The sequence below is a fragment of the Lactuca virosa genome, chromosome 7 (genome assembly GCF_052849685.1).
Source record: "Lactuca virosa cultivar CGN04683 chromosome 7, Lactuca_virosa_CGN04683_v6, whole genome shotgun sequence".
In the NCBI taxonomy this organism is placed as follows: Eukaryota; Viridiplantae; Streptophyta; class Magnoliopsida; order Asterales; family Asteraceae; genus Lactuca; species Lactuca virosa.
The window spans coordinates 213,170,196-213,189,131 of NC_136432.1; the positions used below are offsets into that span (position 1 = coordinate 213,170,196).

General features: G+C 35.4%; 1 protein-coding gene and 1 pseudogene across 2 annotated transcripts; both read left to right on the forward strand.

Moving 5' to 3' along the window:
- Window positions 1-12,604: 12,604 nt before the first annotated feature.
- Window positions 12,605-14,821, forward strand: LOC145127530 (protein FAR1-RELATED SEQUENCE 5-like; annotated as a pseudogene).
- Window positions 14,822-17,276: 2,455 nt separating this feature from the next.
- On the forward strand, window positions 17,277-18,541 carry LOC145125049 (uncharacterized). 2 transcript variants are annotated; one of them, XM_079060541.1, is made up of 4 exons: window positions 17,277-17,695; window positions 17,802-17,854; window positions 17,988-18,194; window positions 18,334-18,541. In XM_079060541.1, the coding sequence occupies exons 1-4, from the start codon at window positions 17,390-17,392 to the stop codon at window positions 18,401-18,403; spliced, it is 636 nt and encodes a 211-aa protein (XP_078916667.1). In that variant the 5' UTR covers window positions 17,277-17,389; the 3' UTR covers window positions 18,404-18,541. The 2 variants fall into 2 exon arrangements, with proteins under 2 accessions (XP_078916667.1, XP_078916666.1); XM_079060540.1 differs by having other exon boundaries at window positions 17,281-17,695; window positions 17,985-18,194.
- The last annotated feature ends 395 nt before the right edge of the window (window positions 18,542-18,936 follow it).

Here is an 18,936-nt window from a genome sequence, read left to right on the forward strand (position 1 = left end):
ATCTAGCATACAAAATAATAAATATAACAAGATAGAATACATACCTCTTTGATGTAGAATGTCTTCATGAAGCTTGAGTGCCTAGTGCCCCAAGTGTGACACCTCAAATGGTTCACACAACACCAACTACACTTGGAATAACTTGAGAGAAACTTGAACACTCCTTGAAATCGTCTAGCCCTCACACTCACACATTAGTGCACGATTTCTTGAGCCATGGGATTCTTTTATATGGTGGCTATTAGGGTTACACCATGTAACTCATAACTTTACCTATTCCTTATGCTCCATGGATTTTAAGCTCCATGGAGTATCCATGGGTCACCCCATGGACTTAGTCCAACATAAGGAATCTTGGATCACAAGCCTACATATATAAGAATGAATGATTTACACAATCAACCCATATATTTAATTAGTCTCCTTTTGATCACTTAATTAATTCCAAATTAATTCTTGATCAATACTAATTAAATAACCTTATTAATATATTAGAACTTATAATATATTAACCAACCTTAAGTGTTATTTCTCTCATTATAGTCTATCCAAATGCATGATGCCATGCAACCCAAATGGACCATGCCGGGTCGGGTCAAGTCTTACCAATTATAGTTATGGACTTAGACATTAATCCAACAAGAAGTGGATTGCGCAACCAACTCTAGAGTCGGTATGTGTATACTTGCATAGGTTAATGGATGCAGAGTGTGGCGTCGACTTGAGGATGAGACCGTAGGATGGTAAGAGAAAGTACTGTAAGGCTGCAGGGGGGGCTGCAACATCCATGAGTAGTACGAAAAGGTGTTTTGTTATGACGATTGTCGTCAGGTATAGTGATGCATAATTTGGGTAAGTGCGTGCACCTATCTATGATTGGTCCGCGGAGTATGAGTTAGTGAATGCAGTGTGGTACCGACGAGAAAATGAGATTGTGGGGAAATAAGAAGGTGTGGTGATACTGCGGGGAGCCGTAGTACTCACTAGTCGGTGAGAGGTTGTTGTGATACTGCGGGGAGCCGGAGTACTCATTAGTCGGTGACAGGTTGTTGTGATACTGCGGGGAGCTGTAGTACTCACTAGTCGGTGAGAGGTTGTTGTGATACTGCGGGAGTCGTAGTACTCACTAGTCGGTGAGAGTTTGTTGTGATACTACGGGGAGCCGTAGTACTCACTAGTCGGTGGGAAGTTGCTGTGATGCTACGGGGAGCCGTAGTACTCACTAGTCAGCGAGAGGGTGTTGTGATGAAGTACTCACTGATCAAGGCATGACGCTAAAGAGTTTTAGGCTTGGGTAGCTCTAATATTTGAGATTTTGGGAGCCTGGTGGTCGAACCAGGGGCGAGACTGGGGTCTCCATATTTGTCGGGAATCGTTATATTCTGAAGTGAGTCGTGGTCGTTGCAACAAAAGGGAATTGTAGGAGTGGTATGCGCGTGGGTTGCGGGTCATGAGTCGTGAGTTGAGCGCTTCATAGGGACGAGTGGTTCTAACTCTGGGTCGGACCAAACTCTCGAGTTTGAGTTTGGTTCTGGTGGTGTGTTGGGTAGGCGAGATGAGATTCTGGAATCTGAGGTGGGTTCCATGTTGAGGAGTATTGTTTGTCATCTGTTGTCTTAGACCTGAGTAGGGCAGTGCTTTGGTTCGGGAGGTACCGCGAGATGCACGAAACTAATGAGCAGTAACGACAGAGTTCGGGGGTAAGTCGATCTTCAGTTGGGATTGTAATGTTCGCTTGAGGAAAAGCGAATTTCGTGACTGGTGTGTCACTATGAGTCGAGTTAGTTACCGTAAGGGGGAAATCGGTGAGACCTTCTGGTTATGGAATGATTAACTTGGAGTCATCTTTGGGGTCTATAGAGGTCAGAGGATATTTCTAGGCGAGCATGATCTTTTTCTTGTGTTCGATATCAGAGTTGGTAGAGTGTTCTTAGAGTCTGTTAGTCGACGGGCGATTAGCAGGATGATGTTTCTTAGAGTCTGTTAGTCGACGGGCGATTAGCAGGATGATGTTTTTCGAGGGTGGTCTGCCCAGGAGATAGACCACTAGGGTTTCAAAATTCTGGAGAGTCAGATTGGGTATCGCATCGGCAGTTGGGCCTGTCCTTCTTCAAAGTCGAAAATCCCTGTTGGGATCAGGTGTATTTGGGAGGGATTGTTAAATGATTTGAGGTCCTTTTAGTGGTGCTTCTGGGGTTATTGGTTTCAATCTAAGTGTTGGTAAGAAGCGATTTCGAGGAAAAAATCTAATTAAGTGGGGGAGAATTGTAACATCCTGTTTCAGATTGTCCATGATTAGGGTTCGTGGGCCACGAGCTGGGCATGGGGAGGTCTCGGGTAGCGACGATTTGCTAAGAACGTAGGGCATCTCATCACCTCTCCGTAGGTATGAGGATCTTTGGAATCAGAGTTATATCAAAGAAGCTATGGAAGTTTGGAGACTTGGCAAGATAAGTCCCTAAAGTTGAGAAATGTGGCAGCGAAGTACGCTTGGCGTACGCTTAGCGTACAAATGCGCGTGTTCCTTAAGCAAGAGCCACCTAGTACGCTGGACGTACTAGGCACAGAAGGAAAACCCTAATATTTTAGGTGACCCTATATAAAGAATGAGATGGTCTCATTCCTAGCCACCTTTCTCAGAAAGCAAACCCTCCAAAACCCTAGTCCTTCGTTCTTAGAGCTTGTATGTGTATTTAAGAGCTTTTAAGAGTCTTGTGTGCTCTTGAAGAGAAATAGAAGCCTTGAAGAAGAAGGAGTTGGAGTCCAAGCTTCTAGATCCGAGCATATCTGAGTTGGGAGCTTCTTTTTGAGGTATAAAGCTTCAAACTTTACCTCTCTTTTGTTTTGAGTATGTTAATGGGGTATTTTAGGGTTTTGTCCCAAAAAGGTGGAGACTTGATGAGATCTTGAACTCAAGAGACTAAGACCCTCCCCTTTTGAGCTTATTAGTAGTGTAATGTCATAAAAATGAGATCTTCGGTGTTAGAATCAAGACATGCATGAGAAAAGGACTTAATGGGAAAAGAGAATAAGTGTTTTGTGTGTTTGTGACTTCATCAGCCATGCAAAGGCTTAAAGTCGTTAAATTTATGGAGTAAGAGATGTTAGGAAGTCCAGATCCAAGAAATGAGTTAAGGTCTTAACGGGTTAAGACCCATAAAATAGATTAAGCAACGGTGAGAGTACGCCCAGCGTAATTCTAGTACGCCCAGCGTAATTCTAGTACGCCCCGCGTACTAGGTTTAGGTCCCCAATCAGATTCGTGCATGTTTGAGTACGCTGAGCGTACCAAAGGAGGTACGCCCCGCGTAACCCCTTCTGTGGGCTTTTGGGCTAAGTATTGTGTTGGGCCTTGAGTGTTGGGCCTGGAGTTCAGGCTTCATGCAATAGAGTCTTGGACCAGAGAATTATATACATATGCTTTGGGCCCTTGGGTTGGGCTTGCCTTTTAGTTTGGGAATTGGGCCTTGTGAGGGCCCATTTTTTATTGGGCCTTGGTGGGCCTAATGGGTATAGGTCATTGATGGGCTGGTTGGTGGTCTACCTTTAGACCCAATGAGCAAGAGTTTGGGATGAGTTTCTAATTGGGATAATTATGGGTTTGGCACAGAGTAGTGGTTGGGGTGTAGCAGCAGCGTTTGTAGGGGTTGTTCATCATCTGAGGTGAGTCTTCTCCCTATACCTTACCTAGAGTGGTAATTATGTGTGACCAGAAGGTCTTATGTGCTATGAGGAGTATGTGATATATGTTTCGATGTGATATGTATGTGTTATGATATGTTCTGAGTAGTATGGTATGGACCGGAAGGTCATCATGGTAATATGTATGTGTTATGATATATTATGAGTAGTATGGTATGGACCGGAAGGTCATCATGGTAATATGTATGTGTTATGAGTAGTATGGTATGCACCGGAAGGTCATCATGATATGGACCGGAAGGTCAACAGTGTATGGACCGGAAGGTCAACAGGGTATGGACCGGAAGGTCAATAGGGTACAGACTGGAAGGTCGGCAGAGTAGGACCGGAAGGTCATCGTGAGTAGGACCGGAAGGTCTACCAGGATTGTGGGACCGGAAGGCCCCTGAGACACATTGACCGGAAGGCCTCGTAGAGCTATAGCCTAGAGTGGCTAGTTGTATGTACGTGGTATTTTGGGGAACTCACTAAGCATGTGTGCTTACCGTGTTATGTGTTATGTGTTTCAGGTTCTTATCAGGATCGCGGGAAGGCACCGACATGATTGTACACACACACTATGTTTTTAGGAGGAGCTACTGTAGATCCTGGATTTTATGAAATGATTTTGAAAACTTTGTTAAATGAATATTTGGTGTTGAACAATATGATATATGTTTTTATGAATTAAGAATGAAAAATTTGGTTTGAATTTTCATGACGTTACAGAAGCTCGACGAGTCGGCGCTCGGTGATCCGCACCCTCTCCTCCAGAGCAGCATGTCGCTCCTGGTACTCCCTTACATCTGCTCGCGCAGTGGTAAGATCCTCAATGAGTCGCTCCATCGGATAGTAGTCCCGCTTGAGGTCTCTTGTGCGGGCGTCTGTAAGTGTGGTTGCGTCTCTCATCTCCATGTCTCTATTTGCCGTCGTCTGGGCCTGGTTGCCAATGTCGGAGATGCGACGGATCATAACCGGTAGGGCTCGGTCGGCAGGTCCTCCGTGGTGAAGGTCATAGAACCCTCGCTCCATTCCGAACGGTGGATGTTGTCCCTAGTGCCTGCTCCATCGCTCTAGGTCGTAGGCCTACGGGGGCGTAGGGACATTGGGGCCCAAACGATACGCCGGTACCATTGCCATGTAGGGAGGGTCGATGACTTCGGACTGGGCGTCCGAATCATCGTCTTCTTCGTCCACATCGCCAACCTCCTCATCCATCTCCTCCTCTTCGAACTCTTCCTCCTCGATCTCTTCCGGATCCTCCTCAATCCATCCCCCATTTCCTTGATTGGGGAAGTTTGGGTCCCGTGGGTGATGGAAGCCAGCCATAGTGTCTGCACGAGAATATATAAGTACGAGAAAATAGATAGAATGTTAAAATACCCCTATAGTATTTTATGTCTTTTAGTTTTGTTCTTTGACCCTCTTTTTGATAAACAGCTGATACGTTTTAGATTTGTTATCCACTTTACCATAGATATGATTACATAACTGTTTAAGTTTAGTTGCGATGTCCAACTCTTCTTATTGTTTTCTAATATGCATGTATGTATGTACACTTTGGTAAAATATTTATATTTTTAAAGTATACTTTTAGTCAGAGTGTTTTAGTCCCATTGTATTTATAGTTGTATATCTCGTATGGTTAGATATACTAGTTCACTATAAACAATGCTCTAATACCAATCTGTCACACCCCGAACCAGAACGGCGGAAACATCCGAGGGCGGATGACGTCATTGTATAGTATCATAACAACTGAATATTAATAAAACACAGTAACCAAACATCATACACTAAAAGATACCAACATACATTGTTTACAGATTGTATTTGTTCACAAATTTACACAAAACTGACATAAAATATGATGTTCCAAAATGTAGCAAATATCCAAAATCCATAGCCCAAATACCTGCTCACTGAGTCCTTAAGAATACAAGTCGTTTTGAAAAGCGTCAACTAAAAATTTGGTGAGTTCATAAGCATATTTGTATAAAAAGCTTTGTAACATCTTTGATTGTAATAATTTGTAAAACTCCAGAAAATCCGATATTTCCTGTGATAAATGGTTTGTAAGTCTCGTTATAAAACTGTGAATAATTGCATGTGTGTCCATCGTTTTCTTTTATTTGTAATTAGAGAAAGTGTGTGTTCCCAGAAAATCTCATATTTCCTGTTTTATGAAAAATTGTAGTCTTAAAACCCTAAGATTGGGGTGGTGATATTAATGTACAAAAATAAGAGCGTAGTTTTATATTTTATAAAACCAGTGAAGTGTATAATTTCGTAAATCCAAAATAACATTGTTAATCTCTATGTGAGTCGTTACAACCATGCTTGATACGACTAAAATGCCTAACATGACGTTCTTCAGGCGTCGGTTTTGATAAGATATTTGTCACCCTAGATTGACCCCGTCTAGCTGTAGCGAACAACTGTGGGGGTGTCAACCTCGTATAGATCTATACACAATTACCTCGCTCTCCCTCCAGGAGACTCTGGTAATAACTACAGGACTTACGGTGTACGCTAAGTAGGTACGGCGAAAGAAAGTCTCACAAGTGTCGTAACAGATTTACGCGATCTTTGACTCCAATTATAGAATAATGAAAATAACATTACTAGGGTAAATTCGTGACTGAAGTTTTATGACACGCGTTTTACAGCTTTATGATACACAGCTTATAACTTGTACCTTTAAAAGCTTTATGACCGACAGCTTATGACATGCAAATTTTTTTGTCATAATAATTCTGTTTTGTATACCGTTTTAGTCAAATTATTTATAACACCTTTTATAAATAATCATTAATGGACTTGTCTACTTGTAATATATGTTGTGTAAATAACATAATCCTCTAAGTTTTGAAACTATTAAAATGGTGACAACATATTACGACTATTTCACTAGTAGAAATAATTTTTAGTAAAATAATCAAGTTTTGTAGTTTGTTTAACACACCAAAATTTAGTTTAGGAGTTTTGTAACACAAAATATACTATTTTGGTGTGACTCTAGCAAGTCACGATTTTTACAAAAATACATATAGAAATCTTGAAATTTATTATATTCCATTATTTGTGTAAGTATAAGTGTTAAAATTGCATATGTCCAAAAGTTAACCATTTTTTGAGTGTAAAACCCATATTTTCACCATTTTGGGTGAACAAACAAATCCACAAAACTTTTATAACACAAAGATATTATTAACATATACTTTATGATTTTAAACATATATTAAGAACCTTTTTGGTTGAGAACTTGTTTCATCTTCAACTCATGACTATGGTACATGAAATTTTCCAAAGGATAAACTTAATCTAGCAACATGAAACTTGTAAATATCGAGTTTATGGAGTGTTAGCATGAGGTAATCAACATTTCAAACACTAGCTACATAAACACACAAGTGCATGCAAATATCCATAGATTTAAACAAAACTTGACTTGTATTCCCCCCCCCCCCAAAAAAAAGGATGAAAAACACGAAAATAGTGGGGTATGAAGCTCACCTTGGTTGATTTCGTGTGGTAGAAGGAAGAAGAGGGAAATTTTCGAGCCTAGCCTTGCCTTAGAGAGATTCTCGAAACTGGTAGTGTTTCTAAGAGCTTAACACACAACAAAAGTGTGTAACCAAGAAGTTCTTGACTTAGATATGTATAGAAATCACTTAAGTTTACAAGAACTTACAAAGTTTTTGAGTGTTGCTTGAAGAAAGTTTTGAGGATGGCACCACACACCCATGAATTTTTTAGAGAAATGAAGGAGGATTCTTGAGACTAAGTGAGGAGGAATGAGAGTCTTTTGTGTGTGTGAGGGTTGGAGGTTACGACCGAGAGATAAGAGAGAAAGAGGGAAAAAGAGTTGACTTTGAGCTTAGTTGATGTGAAGCTTACATTGATATATGGAGGATTATAGCTTTGTTACATGGGAGACAAAAGTGAGGTGGCTATGTAATTTCCCTTATCTTTTTCCTTTTTTTGTTCAAACTTCAACCGAACTCTAGGGCTCTCGGCCCAAAAGAGAGCCCAAAATAAGTGGGTTTCGATTTTTGGCTTGGCCCAATAGGAATTTTCGATCCATTAAAGCCCAAAGATAGGAGTTTTCGGCCAAATAAGGCCTAAGGAATGGTTTTCGGCCCAAAGGAAAGCCCAATAGAAGCTTTCGGCCCAAAAGGCCCAATGAAGAGTTATCAGCCCAATAGGACCCAAAGAAAGATTTTCGTCCCAATAAAGTCCAAAGAAAGGTTTTTGGCCCAATAAGGCCCAAAGAAAAGGTCTTGGTCTAATAGAGGTTTTTGGGCCGAGAAATCTTGGGCTAAAGCCCAAAATTGCTTGGACTTAGCTATTGGATCGAGTTTTGGACTTGCATGAGGCTATTTCAACTTGGTTCACAATGTATGCACATATGAACTTAAATAGCATTGTAGTTTTGAATTTCACTAACTGGGTGTTGCAAGGGTTACATGGAGGAAATTGTTTCGTACAAGAATCACAATCTCAACCCTAATTTGCTAGTTGTGACACATGGAGGACAGATCTAGCTAGTAGAATCATGGGTGTTTAATGGTTAAAGACCCACATATATTATGCGTGTTATATAAATAAAAGAAGGGCTTTCACTTTGGGATGTTCCTATATACCATGCAAAAAAACCGTAACATACATCTTATAATACATGTTCTCTCACTTTTGATTATCTCTTGAAGATATTACTTGCTTTTATACTCTCGTGAACTTCATACTTTGGTAATGAACTTCAAGCTTAATAGATTAAGAGTTTTCTTACAAGACTAGCATCTTAAATCAAGTTGACAACTTGTTGGTGACTCTTAAGTTAATCATTCTTCATCAACTTCCAAGCCTCCCAAGAGGACCCCAAGGACTACAAAGGTTGTCATTTGTTCTTCTTCTTCTTCTTTGGTTGTGTTGTTTTCTTTCCAAACTTTTCAAGATGATCCTTGGTGGGATATAAACTTGTTTTATGTTATTCAAATCATCAAGTCTTCCATTGCTAAATCTTATGTTTTTTAAAGTAATTTTGAATAAAAACCCAATAATTGGTATCAGAGCCACCTTGCAAGTTTGGTTAGATTTTTTGATTTTTGGAGATCTTAGTTTTTGGAGAATATGGATAACTTGGTTTTGTATAAAAACAAGTTCATACATATTTTCTACGACAACTTTATAATTGTTATTTTATGTGACAAAAGTTTTTCATGCATCTTTTGTCATCTAAAGTTGTCTTAGAAAAAAAGGTTATTTAATGTATATGTTGATATGTATGATGTGCATAAACTAGCCAATGACCATTGTGTTTGTTGTGTTGGTTGTTTTATAAAAATCGTTGTAATAATTTATTTATTCATATGGTATGTAATAAATTAAATAGATTAGTTTTTTTGTTTTATTTTTGTAAGTAATAGATTAGTTTTTAGAATTAATTTGTTTGTACCAAAATGTGACAAGAGATGAAGTTGGAGCCATTTTTTGAATACCAAAGAACCATTTTCGAAGTTAAAATGTGTGCATGATTTTCAGTGAAAATTTTTTAAAATTGTCGCTAAAGCTGTTTTCTAAAGGGGTATTGGACTTTTAGCGACCGTTGCTGAATTTTAGCTTTCAAGAAGTTCTTCAAATCTTTTGCAAGCAAATGGTGTATACTCAAGTGGGAGCTTCTACAACAACATTACAAGAAGATTTTTGGTCCTTTAAAATGTCCCTTTAGGAATGGACTTGACATTTTTTGTGTTGCCTCACAAAAAATGTCATCAGTTGGTTATGTTTATGTACATATACTTTATGTATGTTTCTGTTGTTTATTTTATACAATTATTATGTGTGGTTGATAAATTAGTTTTTCACATGCTAAAATAATTTATACAATTATTATATGAATATGATCTGTTCCGTCGGCCGGTAGGCTGGAGCGCTTAAGCGGCATATTCGAAATACGTGATCCAGATTCATTTCCTCGTTCTCAGTCTTTTTTTTCTCAGTTGAATATATATATATATATATATATATATATATATATATATATATATATATATATATATATATATATATATATATATATATATATATATATATATATATATATATATATATATATATTAATGAGAAAAACGCAGCCACAACGGTAAATAACAATGTAGAATAATACTTCGTTCGACTAAACTATTATCGTCTTGAATGAACCTTTTAGGATGCAAACAAATAGGATATTTTCACTTGCCAAAAATCAGCCCCAATTCAAGTTATATGATCAATATAATCAACCCAAAACAATAAGTAATCAACCAATAAAAACATAGGAATTTTAGCGTGAAAACCTCTCAAGAAAGGAGAGTAAAACCACGGGACTACTAGAGCCGCTTCAAATCCACTATCACAAATATTAGAGCAATACAAAGTCTTCTATATATGTACTAGAAACATACAATAATCATAATATACTTGGAACTAAATCACATCAAGCATATGGAATCAAATAAGCAAAGACAAAGAAGAATATCACCAAAAACGTTCCTGATTTACAGCAGCAAACAGAAGCAACGATTCCTGAGACTCTGGATCTGATTTTGACAATTCAACCGTTGGATCTGAAGGTCTCGATGTTAGGAAGTTGTTGTCCAAAAATCAAAGAAAACGGACCGTTGGATCTCCGGGAAATTACTAAACACTGCAGGTGTATCTTAAAAAACGGGAATTGAGAAAAAAACCCTCTTTTGCTTCTTACTCTCTCTAACTCTCTTGGTGGCTGAAAAATTTTATGTGTTGGTGAAATTAGGACATGTAACACATATATATACATGGGCTAAAGAAGTGGGCTTCCTCATGGGCTAAAAAACCCAAGAGAAAACCCAATATATATATATATATATATATATATATATATATATATATATATATATATATATATATATATATATATATATATATATATATATATATAGGGCTAGGTTATTTTGTTTCTTACATTTATTGTGTGCTAGAATGCACCAATAGGAATTTAGTAAAATTAAATAATTATTTAATTAAATACATATAGATATTAAATGATTTCCATAATTATATGTATATTAAATGATATCCATAATTATAATTCTCTTTTTATGGAAACTAATTAAATCCGTCATTAATGTCAGCAATAACATTCTTTCAGAATGAATTCGCATCTAGGTTTTTATATATAAGTTCGTATTTTGTTTCAGGACTCACTCACTTAAAATACAATAAAGTTGCATGGAATATGAAGAACGAGAGTGTATTCTACTAGAATACACTCTCATTCTGCTGGAATAGACTCTCATTTTTCTAAATATTAATTCATTCTGAAAGAATATTATTGTTGACATTAATGACGAATTTAATTAGTTTCTATAAAAATGAGTTATAAGTATGGATAGCATTTAATATACATATAATTAATACTAAATTCCTATTGGTGCATTCTAGCACACAATAGATGTGAAAAACATTTGAACCTACCTCTATATATATATATATATATATATATATATATATATATATATATATATATATATATATATATATATATATATATATATATATATATATATATATATATATATATATATATATATATATATATATATTCTAATAAATGAATAGATTTATTCTCCTATTGCCAAGTGTCATACTTTTAGAACTATACATTAATATTGTATGTTACATATCATGCCACTTGTCAACCTATTAATTATCAATTTCAAATTTCAAATTTTAAAATTTTCACTCTAATTACATTAAATTATTAATTGATTCTTATTTTAAATTTCAAATTTTAAGTTTTATTTTTTTTCACTCTAATTATATTAAATTCATAACATTAGATTAAGTAAAATTAAATTAATACAGATTATAAGGTGATATAACTTCACGTATTTATTTAAATCAACGATTATAATTTTATATAACTAAAAAAAATATCTCTTAAGTAATAATTTATTTAAAATAATTGATTAATAATTTTGATTTTTTAATATGAAAGTTTAATTAATTTTATAACCGTGGTTCTCACGGGTTATAAACTAGTATATATATATATATATATATAGGGAAAAGTGAGTATGAGGCTGTAATACATGCAACCTTAGGTGTGGAACCTTCATAACGCTGTCGTTTTGCTTTAATAGCTTTTTTACCCACCGCATGAATTCCTTGTTTTCTTTCGGAGCCCCAATTTTTCATTAATTACCACGTGCATTGGATGAAAATGAATTCACCTACATTCACTTATTTTAGGCATCTATAAATTTTTATATTATTTTTCTCTTGATTTTCGGCTCCCATGAAATCCTACCAATATTACAAAATTCATCTCACTTTTACCCATAATTCTTTCTCAACTTCGATTTCTAGTATCCATAATTTTTTTATACGAGTAACCTACCTATTTCTCTATTCTATATTTCATGATCCTCAATTGCATCGTTTAATCCATGCGACCAGGTATGAATTAATTTAATTTTCTTTGTTGTTGTGGTTCCTTATCAATTTTACCCACCCTTCCTTCTCAACTTTGAATTCTATAATCACTAATATTTTTTTTACTAGATTAACCTACATAGAGCGTTGTTTTATCATTCATCCTCATTAATTTTATGGGTTATCAAAGTTACCAGGTACCAACATGCTGTTAAAAAAGCTATTAATTTTTTTTTCATATTGACTTACTCAGTTCTCTGTTTTAGGTTGAATTTGATTCAATAACATCAGACATCTATAAAAAGTTAAGATCATGGATTTTGAAAACCCAGTAGCTAATCAGTCGTTTGCAACACATACAATCGAAGATATAGATGCAAATGTTTCTTTGGAATCAACATTTGAATCTGAAAAAGTAAATGAGGATATTGTGAATCTTGCATGTGATGAAGATGAAGCTAAGGATCTAAGTATTATGGGGAAGGTTTTCAGTACACCTAAGGATGCATATACATTTTATAACCAATATGCCTTTCTACATGGATTCGGTATTCGTGTTCATTGGAGCTTTAAAAATAAAACCACAAATGAGCCTTATCGGAAGAACTATGTGTGTAATAAACAAGGCTTTAAAAGTTTGAAGGGTAATAGTTTATGTGGAGTTGCTAAGAAACGTCGTAGAAATTTGAGGACTGGATGTAAAGCAATGCTCCGGATATCAAAAGGAAAAGATGGTGAATGGTTTGTCGATGTGTTTAACGACACACACAATCACAATTTGAGTACAACTCCTACCGAAGTAATGAAACATCGTTCTCATGGGAAAATACACCGCTCAATGGCATGCAAGTCTCTTATGGTGGAACTAGGTCAATCAGGGTTAAGGCCTTGTCAAATCAAAAAGGCTGTAAATACAATGAAAACTCCATATGATGCCGATGTTACCTCAAAGCAATGTGCCCATGTTTTATTAGAGCAACGAAAACAATATAAAGGTAAAGAGTTTTATGGGTTGATCAAACATTTTCAAGATAAAGCATTAATAGACAGTAACCAGTATTTTGCTGTGGATTTGTTTGATGACGGGTCTCCTAAAAATGTTTTTTGGGCTGATGGAAGATCACGAGAGGCATATACTAAATTTGGGGACGTCGTTGTGTTTGATGTCACATACATGACCAACAAACTTAAGATGCCATTTGCTCCATTTATTGGTGTGAACCATCATGGTCAGTCTATATTGTTTGGTGGTGCATTGTTAGAAAATGAAAAAGAATAAACTTTTCGATGGCTATTTGAGCATTTCTTAAACTGCATGTTTCGCAAGTATCCGGTGGCAATGATAACAGACCAGGATAAAGCTATGGGTAATGCAATCAAGAAAGTGTTTCCAAACACCCGTCATCGCTATTGTGCATGGCACATTAAGAAGTATGAATTAGAACATCTTCGGCCACTTATAGCTCGTTATAGTGATTTTAAAGAATCTTATAGACAGTGGGTAAAGAGTGATACAACCGAAGAATTTGAAACCAATTGGGAAGTTTTACGTGGTAAGTATAACATCAAAACTAACAGTTGGATAACCGATATGTATAACCAACGAATACACTGGGCCAAAGCTTTCTTGAAAGATGTTTGCTTTGTTGGTATGACTACGAGTGGAAGAAGTGAGAGCATTCATTCATTTTTTGATGGATTTGTTAATTCCAAGACCATGTTGAATGAATTTGTACTCCAATATGATAAAGCAGTTGACTCTCGAATGGCCGCCGAAGAAGATGAAGACTTTAAGACCATGAACTCCAGTCCGATCCTTTCTTCTGTTCATCCGATAGAAGCAAAAGCAGGCCAGTTTTATACGAGAAAATTTTTTGAGGTATTCAAAAAAGAATGGATAGAAGCTAATTGTAATTTAACTCATGAGACTTTAAGTAAAACCACAGAAGAAATCAAATATAGGGTTGGGCAAATGGATATTGATAAAAGACATTGGAGAATTGTTATCTTTCATTTTATGAATCATGTGAATGTCACGTGTTCATGTGCTAAGTATGAAACATATGGAATATTATGTAAGCATAGCCTTTACGTGATGAAGAAAAGACATGTTGAAAATCTTCCTGATCACTATATTTTACCAAGGTGGACACTTAGTGCTAGATATAAGGTGGGTACTAACAGCATTGGACTCGAAGATGTGAATTGTGAAAATGGAGTTAGTGCCTTAACTTTATGGTGTGTTCGTTCAAATTGTGATAAAGCAATCGAACAAGCAAGTGACTCCCTTACAGACATAGAAAAATGCAATAGTTTCGTGATAAAGTTTTTAGAAGATCAAAAGATTCGGAAAAAGCCTAAAGCATTTGAGAATGTGTCTTAAGATCGTTACATGGGAATTTCTCAAGTAGATATAATGCCTCAATTATCTGTATCTGTCCGGGATCCTATTGCTCCGACAAATACGAAAGGGCGTCCTAAAAATGCAACTAGAACTAAGTCTTGTTTAGAGAACGTGAAGAAAAAGAGAACATGTTCTTACTGCCAAGGACTAGGTCATTACGCCACTGGTTGTCCAAAAAGAAAGGTAATTGTAATATTTATTTGATTATTCATGATTTCATTGCGTCATACTTATATTAATTATTATCAGGTGGATGAATCTGTAGCAGAAAAACAGTGATGAAAATGTGTAATCAAGTGGATGGGTTCTTTTTGTTGACTTCATGTGTTGCTTGTTGATGCTGGGAGGATGTCGTGCATCTTGTGTTTGGTTTCTGCTCATTATAGATGCATCAGTTTACATCATACACCATTATTTTTTTCCTTAGAGAGAGCTTACAAAAATTTTTGGTTAATTTATGCAACTTTAATATCTATATTAATCCATTGAAAGCTTTTAGAAACATGGAATATTAATGAATGAATGCAGCTGGGATTTCGTTTAATGGTTTTTATCTCTTGATGTAAATATAGATTAAATTATTAGAGTTAATGTATGTGATTGTTTCTTAGATGATGGTTTTATTAACTTTATAAATGCTTACAAAAGTTACTTTCAAAGTCACCTTATGACATTTGAACGTATTTATTAGTAATTTTAACAATATTTAAAGAATAAATTTACAGGGATATGTTGCTACAGTAATATCATACTTTAATAAATTGACAAAACTATGAAACTGGAATATTTGAATATATATCAAAATTCATACAAGTAAGAATGTTATAACAATTTACATAACAAATAATGTGGTCTTTGTTATCAGAACTAAATACAATATTCTGAGCTACGTGTCCCAAAAAATAAAATATTTTCAGTTTATAGATTTACAATTAAAACACCTAAGAAAATTAACAAGAGAAGAAACATCTTAAAAATTGGTTTATACAATCCCCCAAACGAAAAGAACTCAACTTAGAAATGACCAACTAAAAGACAGAATTTAGCAAATGGTTTAAAGTTCTAAAAATCCACGCTAAAAAATAATAATCCACCAACTAAAAAATTCAAAGTAGCCAAAATTGGGTTGCTATGAGTTGGTACTCTGACGATCAGTTGCTAGCTTCAGTTGTTGGTCTTTCATGGTCTAATCTTTGTCCATTCTTCTTGTAGCTGGCCATTTGTCAAACATCCTAAATTCTTGCATAATCTTCTGTCCAGAAGCATCCTTAACTGTCATAGAAATTGGAAAAGTTTTAAATAGCATATACACACAGCTAACAGATTGAAATATACATTGCAAACTTTTAACCTTCATGTTTTTGTGGCTTATTTCTTTTAAGAGATAGATAAATTCAACTAAATGCACCTTACATAAATAATAAACTTTTATATTATGTATTTTTAGTGGCTTAATTCATTTAGACATTACATCAAACACCTATTGAGCATTCCGATAAGCAAGAACTATGAGACATATATTGTCACTTGACTTCTTCCAGTGTACAAGTCATTCAATATAATACAACTTTTATATAATTTAAATAAAAATTTGACATGCTATTGCAAATTTTTGCAACTTATTCAAACCACAACTAAGTTAATCTACTATAATATATTAGTATATTACCCACTGGAACATGAAAAACAAAGTTCAAATCAAATGGCAAAGAAATGGATTGGGGACCTGCGTCTTATCTTTCAACATCCAAAATCCTAGAATCGGAACAAGGGAAGGAAGAAAGATACGATGAAAACGTTCACCTTCAGGGGGAACCGACTAAGCGGAAATAGAAGTCAAATTGAAAATGAAGGAATCGAATATAGGATTTAATTTGCTTATATAAGATAGCAATTGGGGAGCAATACGACGAAAACGGGAGAAGCTAAACCTGTAATCATTTTGTCCCCAACCCATATGGTTCTTAAAGGAAGAATAGGAGGATTAAGAGCCATATGATGATAGCAACAACAAGGACGAAATAGATAGAAAAGAGATAAACATTGATAATCAGTAATAAAAAAATTGATAATTAATGAAAAATTGGGGATCAAGTAGAAAACAAGGAATTCATGCGGTGGGTTAATAATTTAAAGCAAAACGACAGCGTTATGATGGTTCCACACCTAAGGTTGCATGTATTACAGCCTCATACTCACTTTTCCTATATATATATATATATATATATATATATATATATATATATATATATATATATATATATATATATATATATATATATATATATATATATATATGTGTGTGTGTGTGTGTGTCTTTTTACTTTGTAAATGGCTTTAACCTTCTTGTGAATGCGATTACTAATGATCAACTCTCACAAAAGTAGGATATTTATTTCATTAATATCATTGTTTAATATGTTGTTTGCCTCTATAAAAATGTATCTAACTTTAACTATGATTGTACCAATTCATTGCATCTCACCTGAAAATTTCATTCATTGCACACCTTCCCCATAACATAAGCATTATAAACACTTAAACCTACACTATCAGATAATATTCTTTTTTGAACATTATGATCGATAATTATATTAACGACAATAACTTTATTATTAGAAATATAAAAAGTATATTTTCAATATAACAACTTCAATTTTATACAATAACTTTTATATTAGAAAACAACCGACTTATTAAATTTCACACCGTCCGATCATGTCCACCTTACCTTTATTTCCACTCCAGTCTTGTCACTTTGTCTATTCAGCTTTAAAAAGAGAAGAGATGTTGGTTTTTTCAGTTTGATTTATCTAAAGAATATACAGCAATTTGTATGTGTGAATTATGATTGAGGAAACGTGTACAAGCGGATGCGAAAGCACTGAAGAAGTTTCAACAATGGAGGTTCCAAATTCCCATGAAGACGTGCGGCGGAGTAGAGATACAGATGTTTCGAGCTCCGGCACCGGTAAGAGAAGAAGATTGGATTCTCAAGCTCAGGAGAATATTTTTCAGCTTCGGTTTCAGTCTCGACGTGAAATTGACTTCAATTTCCATGAGAATGTTGTTTTGACGGCGGAGTCCGGTGTTTCTGATCATGCTTCGTCGTTTATCTGCTCTATCAATGACGATTCGAGACCAGATCTGAAGGTATGAAATTCAAAATTCTAGTAAATACATCGATTGTTTTTTTTTCGCGAGTAATGAATTTGTGTTCGTTACATATTAATTAATCCGATTGAATGTTCATTTACAGGCGGAATGTCTTTCCGAAACCGAAATCTTCATGTCCAGTAACGACGGTTTCAGGTCAAATTAATTAATCAATCTCAATTATGATTCTGTTTCAACAATTTTTATCAGTTCCACCGTTTCGGATTTGTCTATTTGTATAAAACTCCACACCACTAAATTTTGCGTTATGTTTGTTAATTTACAGTAGAGAGACATCTGCATCAAGCGTGGTTTCATTAGAATCAGAAGAAATGGAGCCGTTATCAACCTCTACTCCAAAGAAGAAGAAGACCTCAACAGCAAACGAAGCTACTTCCGGTCATAAACCACCACCGGAAAAGTCTCCTTCTCCGGCTGAGCTTGAAGAATTTTTCTCGGAAGCTGAAAAGTACGAAAAGAAACGATTCACAGAAAAGTAAGTAGCTATGGCGATTTGTTCATGATACACATACACCACTCTTAACATGAACCTCCACTATTCCTCCACATGCGCATCGTAGAATTTGGAGTACAATCATTATTTCCAACTAATTTTCGTTTTTACTGTTCATCAGGTACAACTATGATATCGTGAAAGATGTTCCGATGGAAGGAAGGTACCAATGGGTTCGATTAAAGCCATAATCGATGGATCCATCAGCTGTCAAATTGAAAGACATATCATCTAGTTCTTGATTATTTCCCACTTCTACTAATTTTGAATTGTAATTTCTGTAACTATTTTCCCTTTTGGGGTTTGTTATCACAACAATTTAGCCTTTATCTCGTATTCTAACCATTCTTCTCTCATCTCTCCATCGTTAGAAGCTTCTTCCTCTGCAACATAACTATCAAACGATTCTACATTCTCTCTCCTCTTCGACTGTAATTTTGTGGGGTATATTTGGGACAAATCCTTCATCCTTGCAGCCTGCCACAAATCCGGGTATAAATCTTTTTCTACAGTAAAAATCTTTCACCCCTACAAAAATTTCTCCTTTTTTTTTTTTTTAAATTAATAATTTGTGATCATCGTTTTCACATGAAAGAATCTTGTACAACATGATGATGGTTATAAAAGTTCCTTTTTCGTGAAGGGTCTTTTGCATCAAGCCTTTTGTGTTTTTTGATCATTTCATCTCGTGTTCTTTTGGTGTCATGTGCACTTATTTGAGTTA

Excerpts from the sequence above, each read along its gene's own strand:
- LOC145125049 (XM_079060540.1), top strand. The coding sequence starts at position 17,390 with ATGATTGAGGAAACGTGTACAAGCGGATGCGAAAGCACTGAAGAAGTT. Across the intron at positions 17,696-17,801 it reads ATTCGAGACCAGATCTGAAG|GCGGAATGTCTTTCCGAAAC; the intron begins GTATGAAATTCA and ends GTTCATTTACAG. Across the intron at positions 17,855-17,984 it reads TCCAGTAACGACGGTTTCAG|TAGAGAGACATCTGCATCAA; the intron begins GTCAAATTAATT and ends GTTAATTTACAG.